Genomic DNA, 21,900 nt, shown 5'->3' with positions numbered 1-21,900 from the left:
ACAGGCATGGAACCCAGCTCTCTTCCAGTGAGTGCTGGCCATATGATTTCCATGGTATTGCTAGGATTACCTACTAGTCTCCTTTAGCTCCTCTGGCTGTTCCTTCTCAGCTTCTAAAGACTCCCTTCCCTCTACCCAGTCCTGCAGTACTGGCCCCACAGGGTTCCCTCATTGTCCTTTCTTCTTTCTCTACACTCTCTCCCTTGGGCAACTAAATTCACACCTGAGGCTTTAAATACCGATTTAAGCACGTGACTTCTGTATTTCTAGGCTGGACTTTTGTACTCACAGTTTATATTTCTACTTGCTTTTTAGATATCTCCATTTTGTGGTTCCACAGATACCTTAATCTCAAAATGTTAAAACCTTATACTCATTACCTTCTCTATAAATCTGTTCCTTCCCCCTTCTGTTTCCTTTGAATAAAATAGCAGGGGTGGCCGGGCACAGTGGCTCATGCCTGTAATCCTGGCACTTTGGGAGGCCAAGCTCACATCTCTTTCTTTAAAAACCATCCCTAGGGCAGGCATGGTGGCTTATGCCTGTAATCCCAGCACTTTGGAAGGCTGAGGTGGGTGGATCACTTGAGGTCAGGAGTTCGAGACCAGCCTGACCAACATGGTGAAACCCCCGTCTCTACTAAAAATAGAAAAATTAACTGGGCATGGGGCCGCACGCCTGTTATCCCAGCTACTTGGGAAGCTGAGGCACGAGAATCACTTGAACCCTGGAGGTGGAGGTTGCAGTGAGCCAAGATCGCGCCACTGTACCCCAGCCTGGGTGACAGAGTGAGACTTCATCTCAAAAAATAAATAAATAAAACTATCCCTAAATTCCCCAAATTAAGAGGGCCGTTTCCCTAGTTCCTTCTTTTCTTTTATTTTCCTGTTCTTTCTTGTCATATCACAGCCAAGTCCAAGATTTCCCTAGTTTCTTAAAGATCCCCAGGCAATGCTGCTGTAGTATACTTCCCACATTGTATTATTTATTTATTTTCCCCTCTAGACTATATTCCTGGAAGGCAGGTACCAGTGTCATATTTATTTTTTACTCTCTCAGTCCCTAGTACCTAGCATTCAATACATATTTGCTGAATAAATAAGAAGTAGACGGTTGGATGAAAAATAAAAATGAAATAAATATATTAAACCTTACTTTAAAAACGTTAAAGTAACTCAGGTGAGCCCACTTGTGTACCTGCTCTGTTTATGTGTGTTTTTTGTTGTTGTTGTTGTTGTTTTTCTGAGATGGAGTCTCACTCTGTTGCCCAGGCTAGAGTGCAGCGGCATGATCTTGGCTCACTGCAGCCTCTGCCTCCTGGGTTCAAGTGATTCTCCTGCCTCAGTCTCCTGAGTAGCTGGGATTACAGGTGCCTGCCACCACACCTGGCTAATTTTTGTATTTTTAGTAGAGACGGGGTTTCACCATGTTGGCCAGGCTGATCTCGAACTCCTGACCTCAAGTGATCCGCCTGCCTCGGCCTCCCAAAGTGGTGGGATTACAGAAGTGATCCACCCGCCTCGGCCTCCCAAAGTGCTGGGATTACAGGAGTGAGCCACCACACCCAGCCCCAGCTCTGTGTTTTACAGAGCTTGATGGTGCAAAGCACTGGCCATAAACATGGAGAAGGAGGCTCTGGTTTGAGCCATTTACATGTTATTTGGCACCTTGAGGCCTCTTTTATTCTTCAACTTGGAAGGAACTTTTATTTCTTTTTAACATTAAGAACATTTATTTATTATTTTTTAATTAATAAATTAAAATTGTATATATTCTTGGGGTTTTACTTTAGAAAAAATACTTTTTACCTGCTTTCACTCACTTGCAATTTTTCCTAATCTTAATTACTTTAAGATCATCTACTCCTCCCTCAATAAAAACTAATAATTGACACCAAATAAATTAAAGATGAGAAAACTAAAAATAAATGTAGAAACTAGAAGCAACCATTAATGAAGATCAAAGTGGCTGTGTATCTAAATTAATTTCACTGACTGATTTGGGGGACGGGTTAATAAAGATGTTAATAGTAACTCCCCAGGAGCTTTCAGCAGCGCTCCAGAAGTGAGACAGTAATGAGCCCAATCAAGGTTCATAGATTCAGTGAACGCCAGTGGCTTCATTAGCTGTAGCGAGGGAGGCTGCTGGAGTCCCAGGGTAGGAACTCCACTCAGATTACACTCCTGAAATATGTCGCCAGGCTCACAGATTCTAAAATCAAGTCTGGGTGGAAAGACATAATCATTTGGAAATGAACCTGCAAAAGTTTACCGCCAGTCCCCAGTCTAGGGCACTGTTTTAATTACCAAATCATTATATCTGCCCTTTGATAATTAAGGTAAAGTGGAATACAGCTACGACCCCCTTGGAGTCCAACAGGTGTGGATATTCTAGGTCACCCCCTTCCTGGTTAGGTGACCCTAGGCAAGTCACATACCTCTCTCAAAGCCTCAGCTCTCTCATCAGTAAAGTAGGGTTTACAACATTGTCTCTATCTGATAAGGCTGCTGTGAACCAAAGTAAAGTAAAATATGTAAAGTGTCTAGCTCATAGTTAACCCTCAATTATTATTACCATTAATAAGGTGAATAATAACTTATATGTTCTTCTTTGCAAAGCAGACAATAAGAATTATTTAGAGTCCAAGAGGGTGCAATTGGAACTAGAACTCAGGTTTTCTAACTCTTAGTCATTGATTTCATTTCACAAATATCTACTGACTACTTATTATGTGCCAGGTAGGGGGCTTGTGTAAAACACTAGAAGCACTAGAAGTGGTCAGGTGTGCTCTGTAGAAAACTTCAGCACTCTTTCCACTATACCATGTTTGGGTGAAATTAACAATGGTAACACTAATGTTGTCTGTGATTTAGTAGCCCTTACTGGATACCCATTGTGTAGCATGTAGATGACAAGGATTCTCCCAGGGAAAGGCCCTGTGGGCATAGAGTGGGCAGACATATTACTGCAGTCCAGGTGTGGGGAGCAGAATGGACCCATCACCAAATAAGAACAGCCTTAACGGGCACACAACTGACTTAGGTAGGCGTTTGAAAACTCAGAGTCAGCTCTTAGGATGTGCGGATTCAGGCAAGGTTTAGGCCATGCAAGTAAAAACAAAAGTCAGTTCTGGTGCCTGGAGGTATTTCTGACCTCTAGAAGAAAGCCAAGATTTCTAAGGGAGCAGAGATAGCATCAGTTCTCACACACCTGTCACTGGGTCTGAACCATGGCAAGTCACTGAGCAGCTGAACTTCCACACTATGTAAAAAACCAAATGGAGGCAGTGGCTCACACCTGTAATCCCAGCACTTTGGGAGGCTGAGGCAGGTAGATCACTTGAGGTCAGGAGTTCGAGACCAGCCTAGCCAACATGGTGAAACCCTGTCTCTACTAAAAATACAAAAATTAGCTGGGTTCAGTGGCGTGCGCCTGTATTCCCACCTACTCGGGAGGCTGAAGCAGGAGAACCGCTTGTACCCAGGAGGCGGAGGTTGCGGTGAGCCAAGATCATGCCACTGCACTCCAGCCTGGGTGACAAGTGAGACTTCATCTAAAAAAAAAAAAAACAAAAGAAAAACAAAAAAACAAACCAACAAAAAAAACCGAATGGGAACTTTTATTGAGCACCTACTAAAAGTTAGGCACTATAGCAGATGCAATTCAATATCATTTATTTTTCAGACTCATCCTGCAAAATGAGACAGAGGGATACAACATGATTAATGAAAGGAGAACAAGGTTTGGATGCAGATTTCAGCCATTTCCAATAAGTATACACCTCTCTGTGAGCCTAGGAGAAAGCCTCTGTTTCCTCATCTGTAGAATCCGGCTACTCCACCCAGCATCGATCTTGGCAGGCAGTAATAGGATTAGCAATTGTGTATGTTCTGTGTCTGGCACATAGGAAACACTTTTACAATGATAGGATTTCTCCCATTTTGCAGATTACAGAACTAGGAAATAAGTAACTTCCTCAAGTTACCCCAGATAGTAAAAGGGGGAGCTTGGACTTACAGTTCCATATGAATTGATGCCTGCAGTTAAAGCCTCTTTTATCAATATCTTTCCCCTTAGTTCAACCCACTGAATAACTCCCTTGGCTAATAGCTCATACAACCAAGCTGATGCCGACCCAGATGCAGACCTTAGCTTGTGCTCACAGCAAACACAGAGACTTGCTCAGAACTCTTTGAGCCCAAAGCAGAATAGCTCTTTATCATCCCAGTGGGGACAAGGATCATTTTAATCATCTTCTGTCTCATAGTGGTTTCAGACGCAGTGAAGCTCTCACACCGGATTTAAGGTCAAAATAAGACATTCCTAGAACAAGGCTGCATTGCTGCAGTACGATGCTGTCCGATGTCAGTATGCCATCCATGCTGTTTCTTGCTTCCACCTGGTGGTCAGAAGTTGATAAAGCAAGCATACTGAAAAACAACTGGGCATCCCCTGGCCTGTCGCTTATGGTACATCTGATTCTGGTCCCTGCAGGGCTTTTAGTACCGCTTTCCTGCCTTTTGATTTTCATTACGTTCTTCTAGTGGAAAAACTTCCCACGTGCAGTGTTCTTTCCTAGGACTAAAATAACCAGGATAATCCCGGATGCTTCCCTGCGGCTGAGCTCATGTCACAAATCAGGCATGATTTTCAGCAGATATTTCTTTAAAAGTTTGAAGGCCTCTGTGGACCCTATTCCCTTCTTTATGGGAACAAGCATCAAAGAGACAGGAATAAAATGCTTTGCACGCACATCAGGAACTAATTGCCAATTTGGCAAATGCATTGACTAATGTCATGCACTGTTATTTCTAAATCCTCTCCTGTCCTTGACCCCCAGTATCTAGATGTAAACTTGGAACCATTAGTGGAGAAGGATAAAGTCTTCTGGTGCCTCAAATGGAATTGAGAGGGATTTAAACTCAGCGCTTTTGAGTTTGGTGAAATGAACCCAGCAGTACATTAATGCTGGGATTTGAGCTCACACAGCGTGAGCGCTTTCAAAAACCGTGTTTAAGGAAGCAAACAGAGCTATGACAGACCCTTTCAGTGGAGCAAAAGGAGTTGGATGAAACAATCAATGACACATTAAAAACCACAACTGGGCTGCAATCATGTAGGCAAGAAAAAAAGTTTCTCTTTATCGCAGGATCTTTGCATCTAATGAGATGGTGACTGGACAACCTCCAGAGGAGTAAGGCCTCCGTTTACTTTAGTTGAGAAATGTCTAAATATTTAGTTGATTCTCTTAAAAGCTCTACATGATTCTGTAGCAAACTGAGTTCTAAGGTATGATCTTATCAGCTCTGTATTGCCATTGGAACATCTATTTAAAGGGAATTTGAGAAAGAAAAATCAGAAAATATTATTAAAAATACAAATGTTAACTTTTTCTCTCTCAAAATTAACTATTTTTAATACCCTTCAGATGCTTAGTTTAGGACCAATACCTTTCCAGCTAATACTTTCTCTTAATTTGTTCTAAATTGAGAGAACTCTCGATTGGGCTCCCCGCTGGGCTCCCTCAAATTGTACTGGCTGAATTCAAAGTTTGGGGGTGCTTATGACTACTTTGAATGAAATGGAAAGGAATGGAAATCTCATCCAGAATGGTATTCTCTGCTTCTTGTATATTCTTCATTTCTATTGGTTCTGATGGTGAAACCTACACTGTATGGTTTGGCATAGCCACTGCCCAGTGCTTGAGTCTTCAAAGGGGAGTGGCTCCTGAGTGCATTTTCGTGGGAGTGGTAGGGAGAGCTAAGAAGGCTAAAGGAACTTTGTAAAAATGTCTCTAGAGGTTTGCCATTTGAATGCACGATACTGTCTTCTACTAGCAGATTTTAGCCAAGACCAACATTCAATTTGCTCTAAGTTTCTGGGATCTTCAGCGCCACAACTCCTGTCCATTCTAGCTACGGCATCCATTGGGGCTTTAAACTCTTCCAACTTTCTGATAGCAGAATCCTCTCCAGCTTGCGGTTCTTTATTGCTTCCTGTGGAGTATTATTAAGACTCACCAAACTCTCTCCCCTCCCCCACTGCAGGAGGCCTGCGCAGCCCCGGCCCGCCAGCTTGATTAATGTGTCTTGGCTAATTGTGTGAAAGACGGCAGCCCTTTAGCAAGTGTGACCAGTTTATTGTTCAGCCAATCACGGGCGCCTCAGTTAGCATGTGAAAAGGGGGTGTGCTGCCGGAGGAGTGTGAGTGTTCTGGCGGCTGAGTCAAAGGAGGAACGTTTTGGGGGGTCACAGAGCAACACCCACTTCTTTGAGGGGATGTTACTATGCTCTACTAAACCTGTAAACCTCTTACTCAAAACACTTTTTTTCTCCTCCCTCTTTTTTCAAGATTTATTTTTTTTCTCTTGGTGAAAGCAGGCAAGACACTGGGTACTCTGCAGATGGAGTTCACGTTCCAGGGTTTTTAATATTTCACTTTTATATCTCTGTTAGAGAATGATCCTGCTGAGAGTCTGGGAATCCGTGCTCGTCAGAACCCCCTCACTGACACTTGGATATATTGCTCTGAAAGCTATCCCAAGAGAAAAGATTAAACAAAAAAAGCGCCTACTTTTCAAAGCCTACTTTTCAATCTGCCCACATCAAAATAAGACAACTGGCCCTTTGAAGTGGAGGACACAGAGTTCTCAGCCAGCTTGCTTAAAACGGGGAGTGGGGGAGACAGAAAGAAAGGAAGGGAGGGAGGGAGTGAAAGAGAGAGAAGGAAGGAAAGAAGGGAGGGAAAGAGAGAGAGAGAAGGAAGGGAGGGAGGGAGAAAGGGAAGGAAGGGAGGGGGGGAGAAAGGGAAGGAAGGAAGGGAGGGAGAGAGGGAAGGAAAAGCAAGTTTCCAAAATTATACAACCCTCTTACCTTGCCCAGGTTTAATCAGGCACTAGAATCTGAATTGATGGCTAGAAAACTTACAACCCTGCTCATCAAAGCTCCAAGAAAACAGTTAACTGTCAGAGAAATCTGACTGGGTCAGCATCAGGTGACTTTTTAAAAGCTGTACAAACGGAAACTTTGCTGTCCTCCTAGAGGTGTCCAGATAAGGCCTAGAAATGGAGGCATGGGTGTAGATGGACACTGGATGGTTCTCCCAAGTTCCGGACAATTGGACTCCCTCAAAATTGTACTGGCTGATTCAAAGTTTGGGGGCTCCTAGGACTACTTAGAATGAAAAGGAAAGGAATGGGGAAGCTCATCCAGAATGCTGCTGACACGGTGCTCATCTGTGACATTTTCCTGGCTCCCAGCTTGTCTTCTGCTCCCCTTAATCACTGACATTCAAGTATTTAGAAGCCACAGCAGCTCAGGGATGGGGATGGGTAGGGGGTGGCTCAAAAGGAACTTATTGACTCACGTAAGAGGATGTTCCTGAAATGCAGATGTTGAAGACCCTTTTAAAACACAGTCCTTGGGATTGAGTTATCAATAATACTGACCCCATGGCCCAAGATAGGCTGGACTTTTAAGATTTCCAAATCCAGGTTTAGACATCTTGTCTATGGCTAAGGTTCCAACTCCCTTTGCTCCATAAGCTCAGCCTGGCCCACAGCCACAAACTCTCCAAGCCATGGAAGCAGGGCTCACAAATGAGCACCCCAGTAACAAAGAGAACTGGTGAAAGAGTGTGGGTGAATGAATCCAAACCCAAACACTAGAGATCCAAGAATGCACCCTCTCCATCTGTGTAGCCCCAGCACACGGCACAGCACCTGGCAGATAGTAGGTGCCTGAAAATTTTTGACTTATTTGGATTAAATTGAAAACTTAAAAGAAAAACAATGGATGATGAGCCCTATGGATGTTGGGCCTGGAGACTTTTCTTCTTATATAGAAAAACTGCACATTGTTTTGAAACAACAGAAAATTTTTTAAAATGTAACATATTTTCTCTGTTTTATTGGAACCCAGTTATCTTATTAAGCACACAATCTGGCAGGGAAGCACTTTGGCCAAGTTTCTTGATTATTGCTTTCACCAAGACATTTTGTATTAAGGATCACTGTTGATTGCCTGGACCAACCTGAAACCCAAATGTCTGAAGTTTGGGGGAGCAGCATATGCCCACCACAGTAGCTTTGTATTGGCATCATCCAAATTGTTTCCTACAATCCATCTGTGACTCTAAACTTCTGCTGGCATCCTCAGTTAGGAAACTGAGGGAAAATAGAGAACAGAGTGGACAGGGAGAAGTACAGGCAGGGCAGGAAAAGATGAGAGCCACGTTCTCCTGGAAACCATGGCAACTGGAGATAGGAGCAATTTGCAGACTGGACCACGGCTCCACAAGAAACTTGTTCTTTTTTCTCTATCTCAGACCAATGGAAATAGGCAGTATTCTAAGTCCTGTGACCAGAGAGTAGCATTTTTCTCAGGTGTTAAACTCTAGAAAAATAGTTAGAAATCATAAACTATTTGCAAATGATATTAAGTCCTTTTAGCAATAGATATAACCATTCACAAAGCAGCTGAAAGGACTTTACAGTTAGTCTTTAGCTTGCTGTAGGGCTTCCATAATCCTGGTAGTTCAAGATGCCTGATCCCTATGGATAGCTGTAAGCAAAAGTATTGGATGCTAAAGAAAATAAGAAAAAGAGCCCCCAGCTCCCTATGTATTTTATTTTCTTCTTTAATCACATTTTAACTCTACCTACAATTTCTTGCTCTCAGGAAACCCTTCCAGGATAATCTCATACCAAAGTTAGTAAGGACAACAGGCCAGGCACGGTGGCTCATGCCTGTAATCCCAGCATTTTGGGAAGCTGAAGCAAGTGGATCACCTGAGGTCAGGAGTTCGAGACCAGCCTGGCCAACATGGTGAAACCTCATCTCTACTAAAAATACAAAAAATTAGCTGGGCATGGTGGCGGGTGCCTGTAGTCTCAGCTACTTGGGGAGGCTGAGGCAGGAGAATTGCTTGAACCCAGGAGGTGGAGGTTGCAGTGAGCCGAGATCGTGTCACTGCACTCCAGCCTGGGCGATAAGAGCAAAACTCCATCTCAAAAAAAAAAAAAAAGTTAGTAAGGACAACAATTTGGGAAGATTTCATTTTTAGTAATGGAACAATGTAAGACCATAAAGACTAGAAAAATCTGGCTTGGAGCATATCCACCCTAATCTTGTCATTATCTGTACCTTTCTACCTCCCCTTCAACCCTGCCAGTGAGAGCTCAGCTTTGGCATGGGCTTTATTTGCTTCTTCAGCTTCTAATATGATCCTTCATCCTGTAGTTCAGTGCCTGTCTCCTCCCCTCTGTCTCAACATCCTTGAAGTGACTACTGCTTAATCTGATCCCTCTGATGTGGCCCTGTGACAGCTTCTCAAAGAACTCCCCCATGGATAACACTTCCAGCACTTCTAAATCCATCCCAGAAGCCAGTCTTGAAAGATGAAATGTGTGAGAGACAATGACCAAGTGTCAGGTTTACAGGCAATGAATGAACTCTTAGTAAGTATAATCTACAGACAGCTTACTTGGCATGTCCTAGGCCTAGCGAGCCTCTACCTCTGTTCTGTTGCATTAGCTTTCTTTTTATACATATGAAATTCAATACTAATCAATACACTTATGACAGTCAGGGGGCCCAAAAGTGAGCCCATCTTTTGAGTTGTTCTTTTGAGCCATTGGGTATTTGACAATGGATGTGGAATCCACAGTAATAGTCATTTCAAATTCTATTCAGCTTGCCACTTGTGTTTTACAGAGCTGGGGAACTGGTCTAACCTCAGCTACTCTTTCAGTGTCTTCCTCACACAAAGATTAGTCAGGGAATATATGAATGTAGAAATTCCTCTACACCCATCTTTGCCGCTGAGTTCACAATACAAGAAAGCCCTGTTAGCATGGCCAATGCTCTCCTTACATTACTAATTCTCAGAGTATTCAGAAGCTCAGATCAATATTACCTGGATTGTAGTTAGGTAGCTTGGAGACTCCCGGCCAAGTATCCTCTGTAGGGACTCCCAGCACCTATATAAAGCCAAACAAAGAAAAAGAAAGGTGAGGTGGGGAGATGAGGTGGATGGAAGAGGTATGGAGACATGCAGGACAGATCAGGGAAGAACAGGGAAGCGTCAGATGTATGTCCCATTGCATGACACCAGCTGATGTATACGAGAAAGAAACTTGAGTGTTTCCAACGTTTGTGGTTTCTTGGGCAAAACTGTAATACATTCCTATGGTCCGGGGCCTGCATTCTTACTGACTCACTTGTTCTGAGGCAGATCATACAGCCTTGCTCAAAGTCATGTTCTCATCACTGAACATTTACTGCATGATTATCATGCATTAGGACACCATGTTGGGAGCTAGGGATATAAAGAAGCAGGAGTGACTGTCTCTTTGCCTTGCATCAGAAGACCACATGTATATTGACAGGAGACACTTGACAGCTTAAATTATGCCTCAGCATGGGTATTCAGCTGTTCCCTGATGTGCTCAAATTAAAAAGGATTCAGATTACTGACCTTCAGGCAATGGAATGTTGGCTAAAGATGACCCCAAAACTAACTCTAGTCTTTTCTATTACATTCATCTCATCTGCTTGTTTTCTCTGTGACTAGCAGCTTGGAATATGGTATTTGGTTTTTCACTGATGGATTGTCATGGGAACAACATCACTTGAAAAAGGGCTGGTCTATGCTTTGAATTATCGATGTTTTTTTTTTTTTTTTTTGAGACGGAGTCTCACTCTGTCGCCCAGGCTGGAGTGCAGTGATGCGATCTCGGCTCACTGCAAGCTCTGCCTCCCAGGTTCACACTATTCTCCTGCCTCAGCCTCCTGAGTAGCTGGGACTACAGATGCAAGCCACCATGCCTGGCTATTTTTGTTGGTGGTGGTGTTGTATTTTTAGTAGAGACGGAGTTTCACCGTGTTAGCCAGGATGGTCTCAATCTCCTGACCTCGTGATCCGCCCACCTCGGCCTCCCAAAGTGCTGGGATTTCAGGCATGAGCAACCGCGCCTGGCCTTGAATGACCAATTTAAAGCCCCAGTTTTTAGTTAAGATGTATGAAAATAAAGTCTTTCGGAATAGAAAGCCAAAACAGCTCAGACTTTGGATGAAGCCAGCACCATGAGTTCCCCGGTAGGCATTACCTTAGTATTTTTTTTTTTTAAAGAATAATCATAAAAGCCCATAGACAGTTATATATGGGAGACAGAGTAACATTGTTCTTGTGAAATACTAATAAAACACTAGTAGCTTTCATTACACTACTACAGTATAACTTTTCTTAGAAGCATATCTCACTATAATTCTTTTTAGAAACATCTCTTCCAGAGTCTAGCGAATCCATCTGTAAAATGCTGGTTATAGATACTGGCCCAATTATTATGGCAGGGAGTCAATTGCCCAACAATGACTGAATATAATCAATGAAGAATCCAGAATCTTAGTATCTATCAGCTTGTTGACTAGGAATCTGGCTGAGAGATGTACTTTTTAGCATCTGTTAAGCTTGTCTTTAAACAAAAGACAGTGAAGTGCTATTTTCCCTCACATAATAAAAAAATCATGCCACCCAGTAAAATCTTCCTTCTTTGATCCATTCCCTAAACAAACTGAAAAGTGACTGAGAGGATTATAGGCTTTTCCTATCAACCACCCTGAGCCCGAGGGAACACTAAGAATCCTGGAATCCATTTTGAAAAACCAACTGGACTAATTCTTCTTTTGTGGGAGAAGGCCAGGGGACAAGAAAATAATTCTTCTTTTTTTAACCTACCATCTTAGGTATTTGCACAGATGCATGTGTAAACAAGTGGGTGTGAGTCACATGTACCCATACATCCTCTGTTGGCTGGCAAAGTGCAGTGAAAAGAAAGCAAAGATAATGAAGAGAAAACAATAGAAGAAATAGGTGACAACCACTATCATGTTTTCTCTAAGGTGAAAGTTACCAGATGGTTGGTTACTTTGTATGATATTTAACTAAAGCCAACAAAATGGATACTAAAAAAAAATTTTTTAATCTTATGTTCAAAGCTTTAAGCTTGAGATTTTAAAAGTTTAAACAAAAATTCAATATACTTTATTTGGAAATTTGATCTCTGTTTCTATTTGAAAGTTATTGAATTCTTTTTCACTTGAGAAAATTACTAAATCTCTCCTTCACTGTCTGGGAAACTGAAAACCAAAAATTGTTGTTTTACTCCCTCCCTGAAGGCTCTTAAAAGGCAGCCAGTGAGTGCTATGTTTCAAACCACAGTGGTCTGAAGGGGCTGTTTATCTGCCTTTGTTGGAATGGAAACTAAAAGCATTTTGATTAATGGATTCAAAGTTTGCATAGTTTATTCTGATTTTAGAACTAAATCCAGGATTATTTATGAAAAACACTTATTTAAAATTAGTTTTAAAAATTGATCAGAAAGTGGTGACAGCTGTTATTCAGATGTAAACACACACACTACAGGCACTTCAGAAAAACAGTAAAACAAAGACTCAGGACTTCTCAATGTGTTTTTATTCCTAAGAGTGAGATCTCAGGATAAATATAGAACAAATTATGGTTAGAGGTTAGGAGATTTAGAATGGACCCATTGCTTTCAGAGATGCACTTCTGACATCAAATATCACAGATTCTGAAGTAGCTTTCCTGTTTTCATCTGTGTAGGCTACGTTTAGTAAAACACAAATTCAGGAACTATTTATAATCTGTATAATTTTCTAACCTGCTTATAGGCAACAAATGTGAAAATAGACAAATGGGAATAAATAAAACTAAAAAGTGTCTTCAGAGCAAAGGAAACAATCATTAGAGTGAAGAGACAACCTACGATGGGAGAAAATATTTGCAAGCCATATATTTGATAAGGGGTTAATATCAAAAATATATAAGGAACTCAATAGCAAGAAGACAACCCCATTAAACAGTGGGCAAAGGGCCGGGCACGGTGGCTCACGCCTGTAATCTCAGCACTTTGGGAGGCTGAGGCAGGTGGATCACCAGAAGTCGAGAGTTCGAGATCAGCCTGGCTAACATGGTGAAACCCCGTCTCTACTAAATATACAAAATTAGCTGGGCGTGGTAGTGCACACCTGTAATCCCAGCTACTTGGGAAGCTGAGGCAGGAGAATTGCTTGAACCCAGGAGGCGGAGGTTGCAATGAGCCAGGATCAAGCCACTGCATTCCAGCCTGGGCAACAGAGTGAGACTCGGTCTCCAAAAAAAAAAGTGGGCAAAGGACTTGTTGTGGTTTAAATGTTTGTATTCTCTTCATAATTCATGTTGAAACTTTATCCCCAGTGCAACAGTATTAAGAGGTGGGGCCTTTAGCCACCTTTAGCGTGTGATTAGGACACAAGCACAGAGATGAATGCCCTTATAAAGGAGCTAGAGGGAATCAGTCAGGCCCGTTTGCTCTTCTACCCTTCCACCATGTAAGGACACAGCATTTGTCCTCTCTGAAGGATGCAGCGACAAGGCACTAACTTGGAGACCAAATCTCTCACTGGACAACAGCCTACAGTGCCTTGATCTCGGACTTTCCAGCCTCTAGAACAGTGAGAAATAAATTTCTGTTCTTTTTTTTTTTTTTTTTTTTGAGATGAAGTCTCACTCTGTTGCTCAGGCTGGAGTGCAGTGGCATGATCTTGTCTTACTGCAACCTCCTCCTCCTGGGTTCAAGCAATTCTCCTGTCTCAGCCTCCCAAGTAGCTGGGACTACAGTTGCACACCACCACGCTCGGCTAGTTTTTGTATTTTTAGTAGAGATGGGGTTTCACCATATTGACCAGGCTGGTCTTGAACTCCTGACCTCAGGTGATCCACCCACCTCGGCCTCCCAAAGTGCTGGGATTACAGGCGTGAGCCACTGCGCCCGGCCAATTTCTGTTCTTTATAAAATGCCCACTCTAAGGGATTTTGTTATGGTAGCTGGAATGGACTAAGAACCTCAATACACATTTCTCAAAAGATGACCTACAAATGGCCAAGAGATATATGAAAAAATGCTCAATATCATTAATCATCAGACAAATGAAGGCTAGCACCATGGTGAGATATTACCTCATAACTATTATCAAAAAGATGAAAGAGGTGTTGGCAAGAATGTGGAGGAAAGGGAGCATTTGCACACTGATGGTGGGCATGCAAATAGCACAGCCATTATGGAAGATGGTATGGAGGTTCCTCAAAATATTAAAAATGGAACTTCCATATGATCCAGCAATCCCAATACAGGGCATGTACCCAAAGAAATGAAGTTAGTTTGTTATCTACAGTCCCATGTTCATTGAATGAAGTTTTGTTACTGCATCTGTAGTTTCTTGCTCTGCGGACAAAGTGAGAAAGTCATCACGTTCAGCAGCTGTGTTATCATTTATACCACTATGTCTCAAGCAGGTTAGCAAATTATTATTTTTTCTCTTTCCAGCATAGTACCTAGCCCATTGTGAGTCCTAAAGAGTGATCAGGCCTTGAGAAGCATCTTGCTTACTTTATTCTATGATTTCTAAGTGCTGTGCTAACTGAACACTAAAGAACCGTAAAATGATTGCTTTTTAAATTGTGTGGTCATTCAAAGATAGTATGTCATATTTTAAAATGTTATTTTAAATTTATATTTATTATTATTAGAGATGGGGGTCTCACTATGTTGCCCAAACTCCTGGGATCAAAGGATCCTCCTGCCTCAGCCTCCCAAGCAGTAGGGACTATAGGCACACACAACTATGCCTAACTGTATATTGTATTTTAAAAATCAGTTTATGAGGCTGGGCGCGGTGGCTCACGCCTGTAATCCCAGCACTTTGGGAGGCCAAAGCGGGTGGATCACGAGGTCAGGAGTTTGAGACCAGCCTGACCAACATGGTGAAACCCCGTCTCTACTAAAAATACAAAAGTTAGCCAGGTGTGGTGGCGGGCACCTGTAATTCCAGCTATTCAGGAGGCTGAGGCAGGAGAATCGCTTGAACTGGGGAGGTGGAGCTTGCAGTGAGCCGAGATGGCACCACTGCACTCCAGCCTGGGTGACAGAGCAAGACTCCTTCTCAAAAAAAAAAAAAAAAGGAAAAAGAAAAAAAATCAGTTTATATACAACTCTTCAAATACTAATGGCACACAAGGATATACTTATATTCTTTTCAAATAAACTACTCTTCAAGTATCCTAATAGCACATCTTATTTCAGTATTACAATTTATATTAACTATCTATACACACATCCTTTTACATACATACATAGTTTGTGTTTGTTTCACATATATTTATGTATACTTCACCCATTGCCCTACCTAGACTGAACAACACTTGAAAATACAGATCATGTGTTTTTCTTATTCTTCTTTTTTTTTCCCCCTTGGTTTATAGCTTCTTACAAGACCTTGTAGAGTCTTGTAGAGTTACTCGCCTCATATATGGTGAGTAAGTGTTGTTTCCTGATTAAATGACCAGGAAAAACTCTTCAAATGTATAAAAGGTCATTGCAGCGTCAGAACTGCAATTGTGCTTCCTCTATTGTGGACAAGAAATAATACTGCTAAGTGAAAGAAGAGAACAATTGGGTTAAATTTCAGGTAATACTTGCTAGCAGTTAGGTTATTGAAACATCTGTACAACAACTTGTATGGGACAGGAAGAAAGCAAACATCTATTGAGCATTTATGGTGCATGGAGCTTGTTATGCATTTGTTTTTATGGAATTCTCAATAAAGAATTAGAAAGTCCTTATCATTGTTGCCATTTTACAGACAAGGAAACGAAAGTTCAGAGGGACTACATAACTTGCCCATGTTCATTTAGCTAGAAAATCGTTAGAATTCAAACCCAGGTCTTCGGACTCCAAAGCTATCACAGTAGGCTGTCTCCAGCTTAAATGATGTTATAGCACCCAATAACATAATGTGAAGATAGCATTACTCTGTCTTGCAAGAAAGTTTTTAGAAAAAGTCTTTTGGCTTGGATTTTTTTTTTTCAGTTGTGAATGCTTCCCAGTTTTTCCCATGTTCCTTCATAATAGCCCCCATGTTTCTAGAAGAAAATTTAATGTCAGTAATTAATCTCTATAAAATGTCTTAATTTCACAAAGTACATTTTATTTTAGCCAGAAGACAAGCAGCAGGATCCAGGATAGCAAGTAATAAAGTACCCCCCTGCACCCCGCCGATTTAAAGCCCCTTGACACATTCTACAACATGGATGAACCTTGAAAATATGCTAAGTGACATAAGCCAGATACGGAAAGACAAATTTGTATGATTCCACTTATATGAGGTACCTAGAATAGGCCAATTCATGGAGACAGAAAGTAGATTAGAGGTTACTAGGGGCTAGGGGAGTGTGGGGAGGGAAGATGGGCAGTTACTGTTCAGTGGGTCCAGAGCTTCCCTTAGGGATGATAGAGAAGTTTTGGAAATGGATGGTGGTGATGGTGGTGCAACTATATGAATGTATTTAATGCTGATAAGCTGTACACTTAAGGAGGGTTAAGATGGTAAATTTTATGTTTTGTATATTTTACCACAATAAAAATATGACCAAAAAAGGAAATATACAGATGACTATAGTATGACTGTAATACTATATAAGGGCCATAAAAACAAAGCATATCATAGGCAACTGCAGTAGGGATAAATAATGAATTAAGAAATGGAGCTGCATACACACACAAAGGCACCTTGACACTTTAGGAACTTGGCTGTGGATAAGCATGATAAATGGTACACTTCTTTCACACTAAGAGGGAAAGCCTCTGTTCTATCAGGGTTCTATGAAAATTTTGTGTCTTTTTTTTGTTCCCCAGCCTGGAGTGCAGTGGCGTGGTCACAGCTAACAGCAGCCTCGACTTCCCTGGGCTCAAGCGATCCTCCCATCTCAGCCTCCCGAATAGCTGGGACTAAGGTGTGCGCCACACAGCCCACTCATTTTTGTTTTTGTAGAGATGGGGTTTCGCCATGTTGCCCAGGCTGGTCTCGAACTCCTGGGCTCAAAGCAATCCCAAAGTGCTGGGATTACAGGCATGAGCCACTGCACCCAGCTAAAAATTCTATGTCTTATTTTCAGTTGACAAAGATCCAGGGCCAAATATATGGTAGCATTAGAACTGGAGGTAGCAAGGTAGGGGCATGTCTGAGTAGTAATGGCAGAAATTGCCCTGGGAGGTTAAGACAATAATAATGACAGGGAGCAGGAGACCTGAACATCATTCAGTGAGCTGGATTCATGGGCTGCTATGGGGCAACAGGGAGTTTCCTGACCACACATTCCCAGGGTGCTTATAGCTGTGGCAAATGCTACAGTTTCTACAATCTTAATATAGGGCTTAATATCTCAAAGCAGATGGACTGCTTCATTTGTCTGTAAGGCAAATTTGGTTCAAAACTTAAAATGCAGATATTTCATTTTCTTTAGAAGAATTATTCTCCTACCTCCCAGATTTTCTCCAGCTGTTCAAGGATGTTGGAAACCCCAGGAAACAAAGGTTGACCCTGGAACATTTCAATAAAGATGCAGCCTGCACCCCTAGCAAAGGAAACAAGAGTAAATTGACACTTTGAAAGAAATCATACAAGTGAAACTGAACTACTAGAATTTCTCTTCCCAAGAAATATTTTAGGGAGAGTTAAATACGGACCACATGATATTAAAAGTCTTGGGCCAAAAAAAAAGTCCCTATGTCAAACAAAAATAATAACAGCCCACAGCTTTTTATTAAAATGGAACACCACGAGCAGCAGTTAGGAAAGCAGTAGAGTTAGCAAACATTGTAGATCATTCAAGCTCATTATCTGTTTTAGGAGAAGAGGGGAAAGTACTGTATCCCCAAATTTCATTTCATCCCCACTTTTCATTGAGTCTAAGATGCTATCATTGTAAGAAGCATCACTGGTTTTTTGCCATTAAGACAAAAAAAATACAAGTTAAACTATGACATGATCAGAATGTTCATTTTATACTTATTGAAAGGGCTGTTATAAATTTAATTAAATAGAGATTATTTTCTCATATAGCATACTTGTACATGAAAAAGAGAAACATTAAGCAAAATAAATTGGTTTCGGTATTCCTAAAACTTTTTCACATTCAGCATTTGACTCAGACTCTTTGATGTCTACACTTACCCATGTATCATCCTCTATATTAAGAATTTGATGATGCAGCATTTCTTAAAATAATCCATAAAACAACAGAGAGTCATTGGTCCTGGGCTCCTAAGCTGGCCTTGCAGTTATGTACTGTTAGCTTACTTTTGACTCCTGCTTAAAGAATGTTGCTAAACATGTCTGATTTACTCCTTCTCCACAACAATTTGGTTCCTAGGAGTTTAAAAAAGAAAAAGAAAAAAAAAGGACTTTTCTTTGCAGAATTTTCTTCCAAGTCGCTGACACCAATTCTGCAATTTTTTTTTTTTTGGTGGAATCTTGGTCTGTCGCCCAGGCTGGAGTGCAGTGGTGCGATCTCAGCTCACTGCAACCTCCACCTCTCAGGTTCAAGCGATTCTCCTGACTTAGCCTACCAAGTAGCTGGGATTACAGGCACCTGCCACCAAGCCTGGCTAATTTTTGTATTTTTAGTAGAAACGGGATTTCACCATCTTGGCCAGGCTGGTCTTGAATTCCTAACCTCAAGTGATCCACCCACCTCAGCTTCCCAAAGTGCTGGGATCACAGGTGTGAGCCACTGTGCCTGGCCATTCTGCAAGTTTTGATGCTGGCTCATTTGATGTTCACACATGTGCAGTTCTAACTACAGTCACAACTGCAGCCTGGCTGACTTATATTGTTAGATGCTACTGATTATAAGGTGCATCCTGATTTAATGGGAAATGTTCATCTTTAAATAGATTAAACAGTGAAATGTAAATTTTCTTTCATACATGGTCAAGCTGAAGGATAATTACAGAGGGACAGGAAGGAGTAAGATTTATTTTGCTAATAAATCTTAGCAAAAATCAGATTTTTATTCTCATAAGTCCTTTGAGTGTTAAAAGTGGTTCAGGTGACTGATTACAGAGACTATCCCCATGGTCCCATACTTCTCTCTCTCTCTCTTTTTTTTTTTTTTACCGCAAACCTCTTTCACTATACCACATAATTTTGCAAACTCTCTTAATCATTTTGCCATTTTTGTGTGGCATGATAAAGAACGAAATTTAAGTAAAACATTTTATTGTAGATAATATTATTAAAAATTTATTATCAAGTTTATTTTAAAATATGGTCCTTAATATTATTCATATGTGTTTATTACATATGATATGTGTTTATTACATATTTTTACTTTTTCCATCTGACTGCAGACATATGGTCTTTTTTTTTTTAATACAGATGGGGTTTCGCCATGTTGTCCAGGCTGGTCTTGAAATTCTGGGCTCAAGCAATCTACCTGCCTAGGCCTCCCAAAATGCTAGGATTACAGATGAGAGCCACTGTGCCTGGCCTGACAAACACTGTTTAGATTACTTTTCATTGATTGTGTAGGAGAAAACAGATTTCTTGACAATCAAGTTTAAAAATTGCTTTGTGTCTGGTTTGGGAACAGAATACATATTAAAAGAAAGACTGAAATTTATTTGTATCTTATCCTGTAAAAATATACAAAAACCCTTTTCATAATCAGATATTTGGTTTTAGCTTAACTGACTGGCTTGTTCTTAGAGTTTTGTTTAAAAAATGATATCAGACTGAGCTTTGCAAGCAGGTTTTTCCTCCATCAAGCAACAGGTTGTTTTTATTGCCAATTTTTTTTTTCTTTTTTTTTGAGACAGGGTCTCACTCTGTCACTCAGGCTGGAGTGCAGTGGTGCAATCTCAGCTCACTGCAACCTCCACCTCCCAGGTTCAAGTGATTCTCCTGCCTCAGCCTCCTGAGTAACTGGGATTACAGGCATGCACCAGCATGCCTGGCTAATTTTTGTATTTTTAGTACAGACAGGGTTTCACCATGTTGGCCAGGCTGGTCTCAAACTCTTGGCCTCAATTGATCCGCCTGCCTCAGCCTTCCAAAGTGCTGGAATTACAGGTGTGAGCCACCACACCCAGCCTTATTGCTGATTTTTAAAAAGCCAATTTGGATATAACAGCCCCATTTTATTCTTTTTCTTTTTTCTTTTCTAATTTTTTTTATAGAGATGGGATCTCACTGTGTTGCCTAGGCTGGTCTTGAACTCCAAACCTCAAGCAATCCTTTTGCCTTGGCCTCCCAAAGTACTGGGGTTACAGGTGTGAGTCACCACACGCTTGGCCTATTTTTTCTTTTCTACTGATTTCTGCTGTATAAGAAACATCTTGATATGTGACACAAGAATTTTGATCAGATAAATGTAACTTATGAATTTGGTAAAGTATCTTGAGGTAAATCTGTAGAATTATTGTTATTTTAAAGTTCCTCATTAACTTGTATTTAAATATCCATGTTCTTTTTGTCTCCTGTCTTTAAAACAAGAGATACTAAGGGTGTAAATGAAACAATATATGAAGGCAAATAAAAGTGATGGAAAACTGTCAAATGCTTAAAAACACCCTGGTTGCTAGCAATGGTCCACTAAGAGATAAGCCAACTGAGAAACCTAGTTAGTGGGCACCACCAAATGGTCTCCACCCTGCCCCCCATGACTTCTCCACATGCACTTTCTTGAAAGGCCTCAGACCATTTTGTTTTGAAGTAAAAATAAATACGTGTCTGTGTATATAAAATACATACATAATTGGGTTATTACTTGGTTATAAAACAGAAATGGAAATGTATTGGCTTTTAAAGGCATGAACTAACCCTCTATCCAGTTCCCAGACACCTTCCAGAAACCCCAGGAGCTCACAAACCACTAGAAGGATTGAAAATATTTTAAACAAGTTTCAAAAAATGACATTCCTAGGTTTAAACCTGTAATTCACTTTCTTTTCTCCCCCAAAAAGCCTTCCATTGCCTGGAAGAAGCTTGTTGCCTTTTCATGGTGTTTTCATACTTACGGCTGTAGGGAACCAAGAAGTCATTTTGTTACACAATTCCTTAGTGTCCTTTATCTTCTATACCACTAAACTTGTATACAAAATTATGTAAAATATATTGGCAAAAACTAGAGCATTCAGGCCATTACGTAAGTACCATAAAGTAACATGAGATGTTTGTGTTCCAGAGATAAAATGCCAATATTTGGTTTATATGGTTGAAATTCTCCATTTGCATTTTGGGGAAGGTTGAAACCTTCCTCATCTAACAAATCGAAGTCTAAGGTTACTCATTTATATACACGCACAGGCACACACACTATGTATATAGTGTGTGTGTGTATGTGTGCACTTGTGCAAGTCTTTAGAACACTTATAAGACAAAATTCCTAAATCAATTTTATTTCAGTACATGGACTATCCATAGGTACTGTAAATATCAATGCATTGATAACAAAACAAGCCCACACTGTAAGTTTGAAAGGTGACAGATCTGTTCTAGGTGTAAGCATTGTAATCCTAGCACTTTGGGAGGCCTAGGCGGGCAGATCATGAGGTCAGTTCGAGACCAGCCTGGCCAACATGGTGAAACCCCGTCTCTTCTAAAAATACAAAAATTAGCCAGGTGTGGTGGTGTGTTCCTGTAATCCCAGCTACTCAGGAGGTTGAGGCAGGAGAATCACTTGAACTGGGGAGTTGGAGGTTGCAGTGAGCCGACATCGCACCACTGCACTCCAGCCTGGGTGACACAGCCAGACTCCATCTAATAAAAAAAAAAGAACTGTGCAATTTATCTTATTTTTTCATTTCTGTTCAGAACTGTTTCTTTTTTTAAATTTGCTTCTTACCCTTAAGAATACAAGTCATGTGGCTATCATCTATTTTGCCCACCACAGACTATTCTTAAAGCAAACATTTTAAATATTCTGAACATTCAAGTCCAGATAGGGAACCAGCTTCTATTTCCTTTTATTTTTCTGTTTTGTCCTTAAATCTTCATTCCT

General features: G+C 40.9%; 1 protein-coding gene across 4 annotated transcripts in view; it reads right to left on the bottom strand.

Annotated features, from left to right (window-relative positions):
• The window catches only part of CDK15 (cyclin dependent kinase 15), an 87,185-nt gene that overhangs the window by 28,278 nt on the left and 37,007 nt on the right, over positions 1-21,900 (bottom strand). For 3 of the 4 annotated variants that reach the window (XR_010129674.1, XM_004033061.4, XM_063695097.1), the window contains exons 9-10: positions 17,379-17,472; positions 9,916-9,979 (exon numbers count right to left, since the gene is read on the bottom strand). Coding sequence is in view for 3 of the 4 variants with exons in the window: in XM_004033061.4 (XP_004033109.2) it covers positions 9,916-9,979; positions 17,379-17,472 (158 nt within the window). In the remaining variant the exon portion in view is untranslated. Of the gene's footprint in view, positions 1-3,547; positions 4,400-9,915; positions 9,980-17,378; positions 17,473-21,900 lie in introns of those variants that run through there. The other variant, XM_063695098.1, reaches the window with a different exon arrangement.

Source organism: Gorilla gorilla, chromosome 11, assembly GCF_029281585.2.
Source record: "Gorilla gorilla gorilla isolate KB3781 chromosome 11, NHGRI_mGorGor1-v2.1_pri, whole genome shotgun sequence".
NCBI classification, from domain to species: domain Eukaryota; kingdom Metazoa; phylum Chordata; class Mammalia; order Primates; family Hominidae; genus Gorilla; species Gorilla gorilla.
This window is presented reverse-complemented; position numbering and strand designations above follow the sequence as displayed.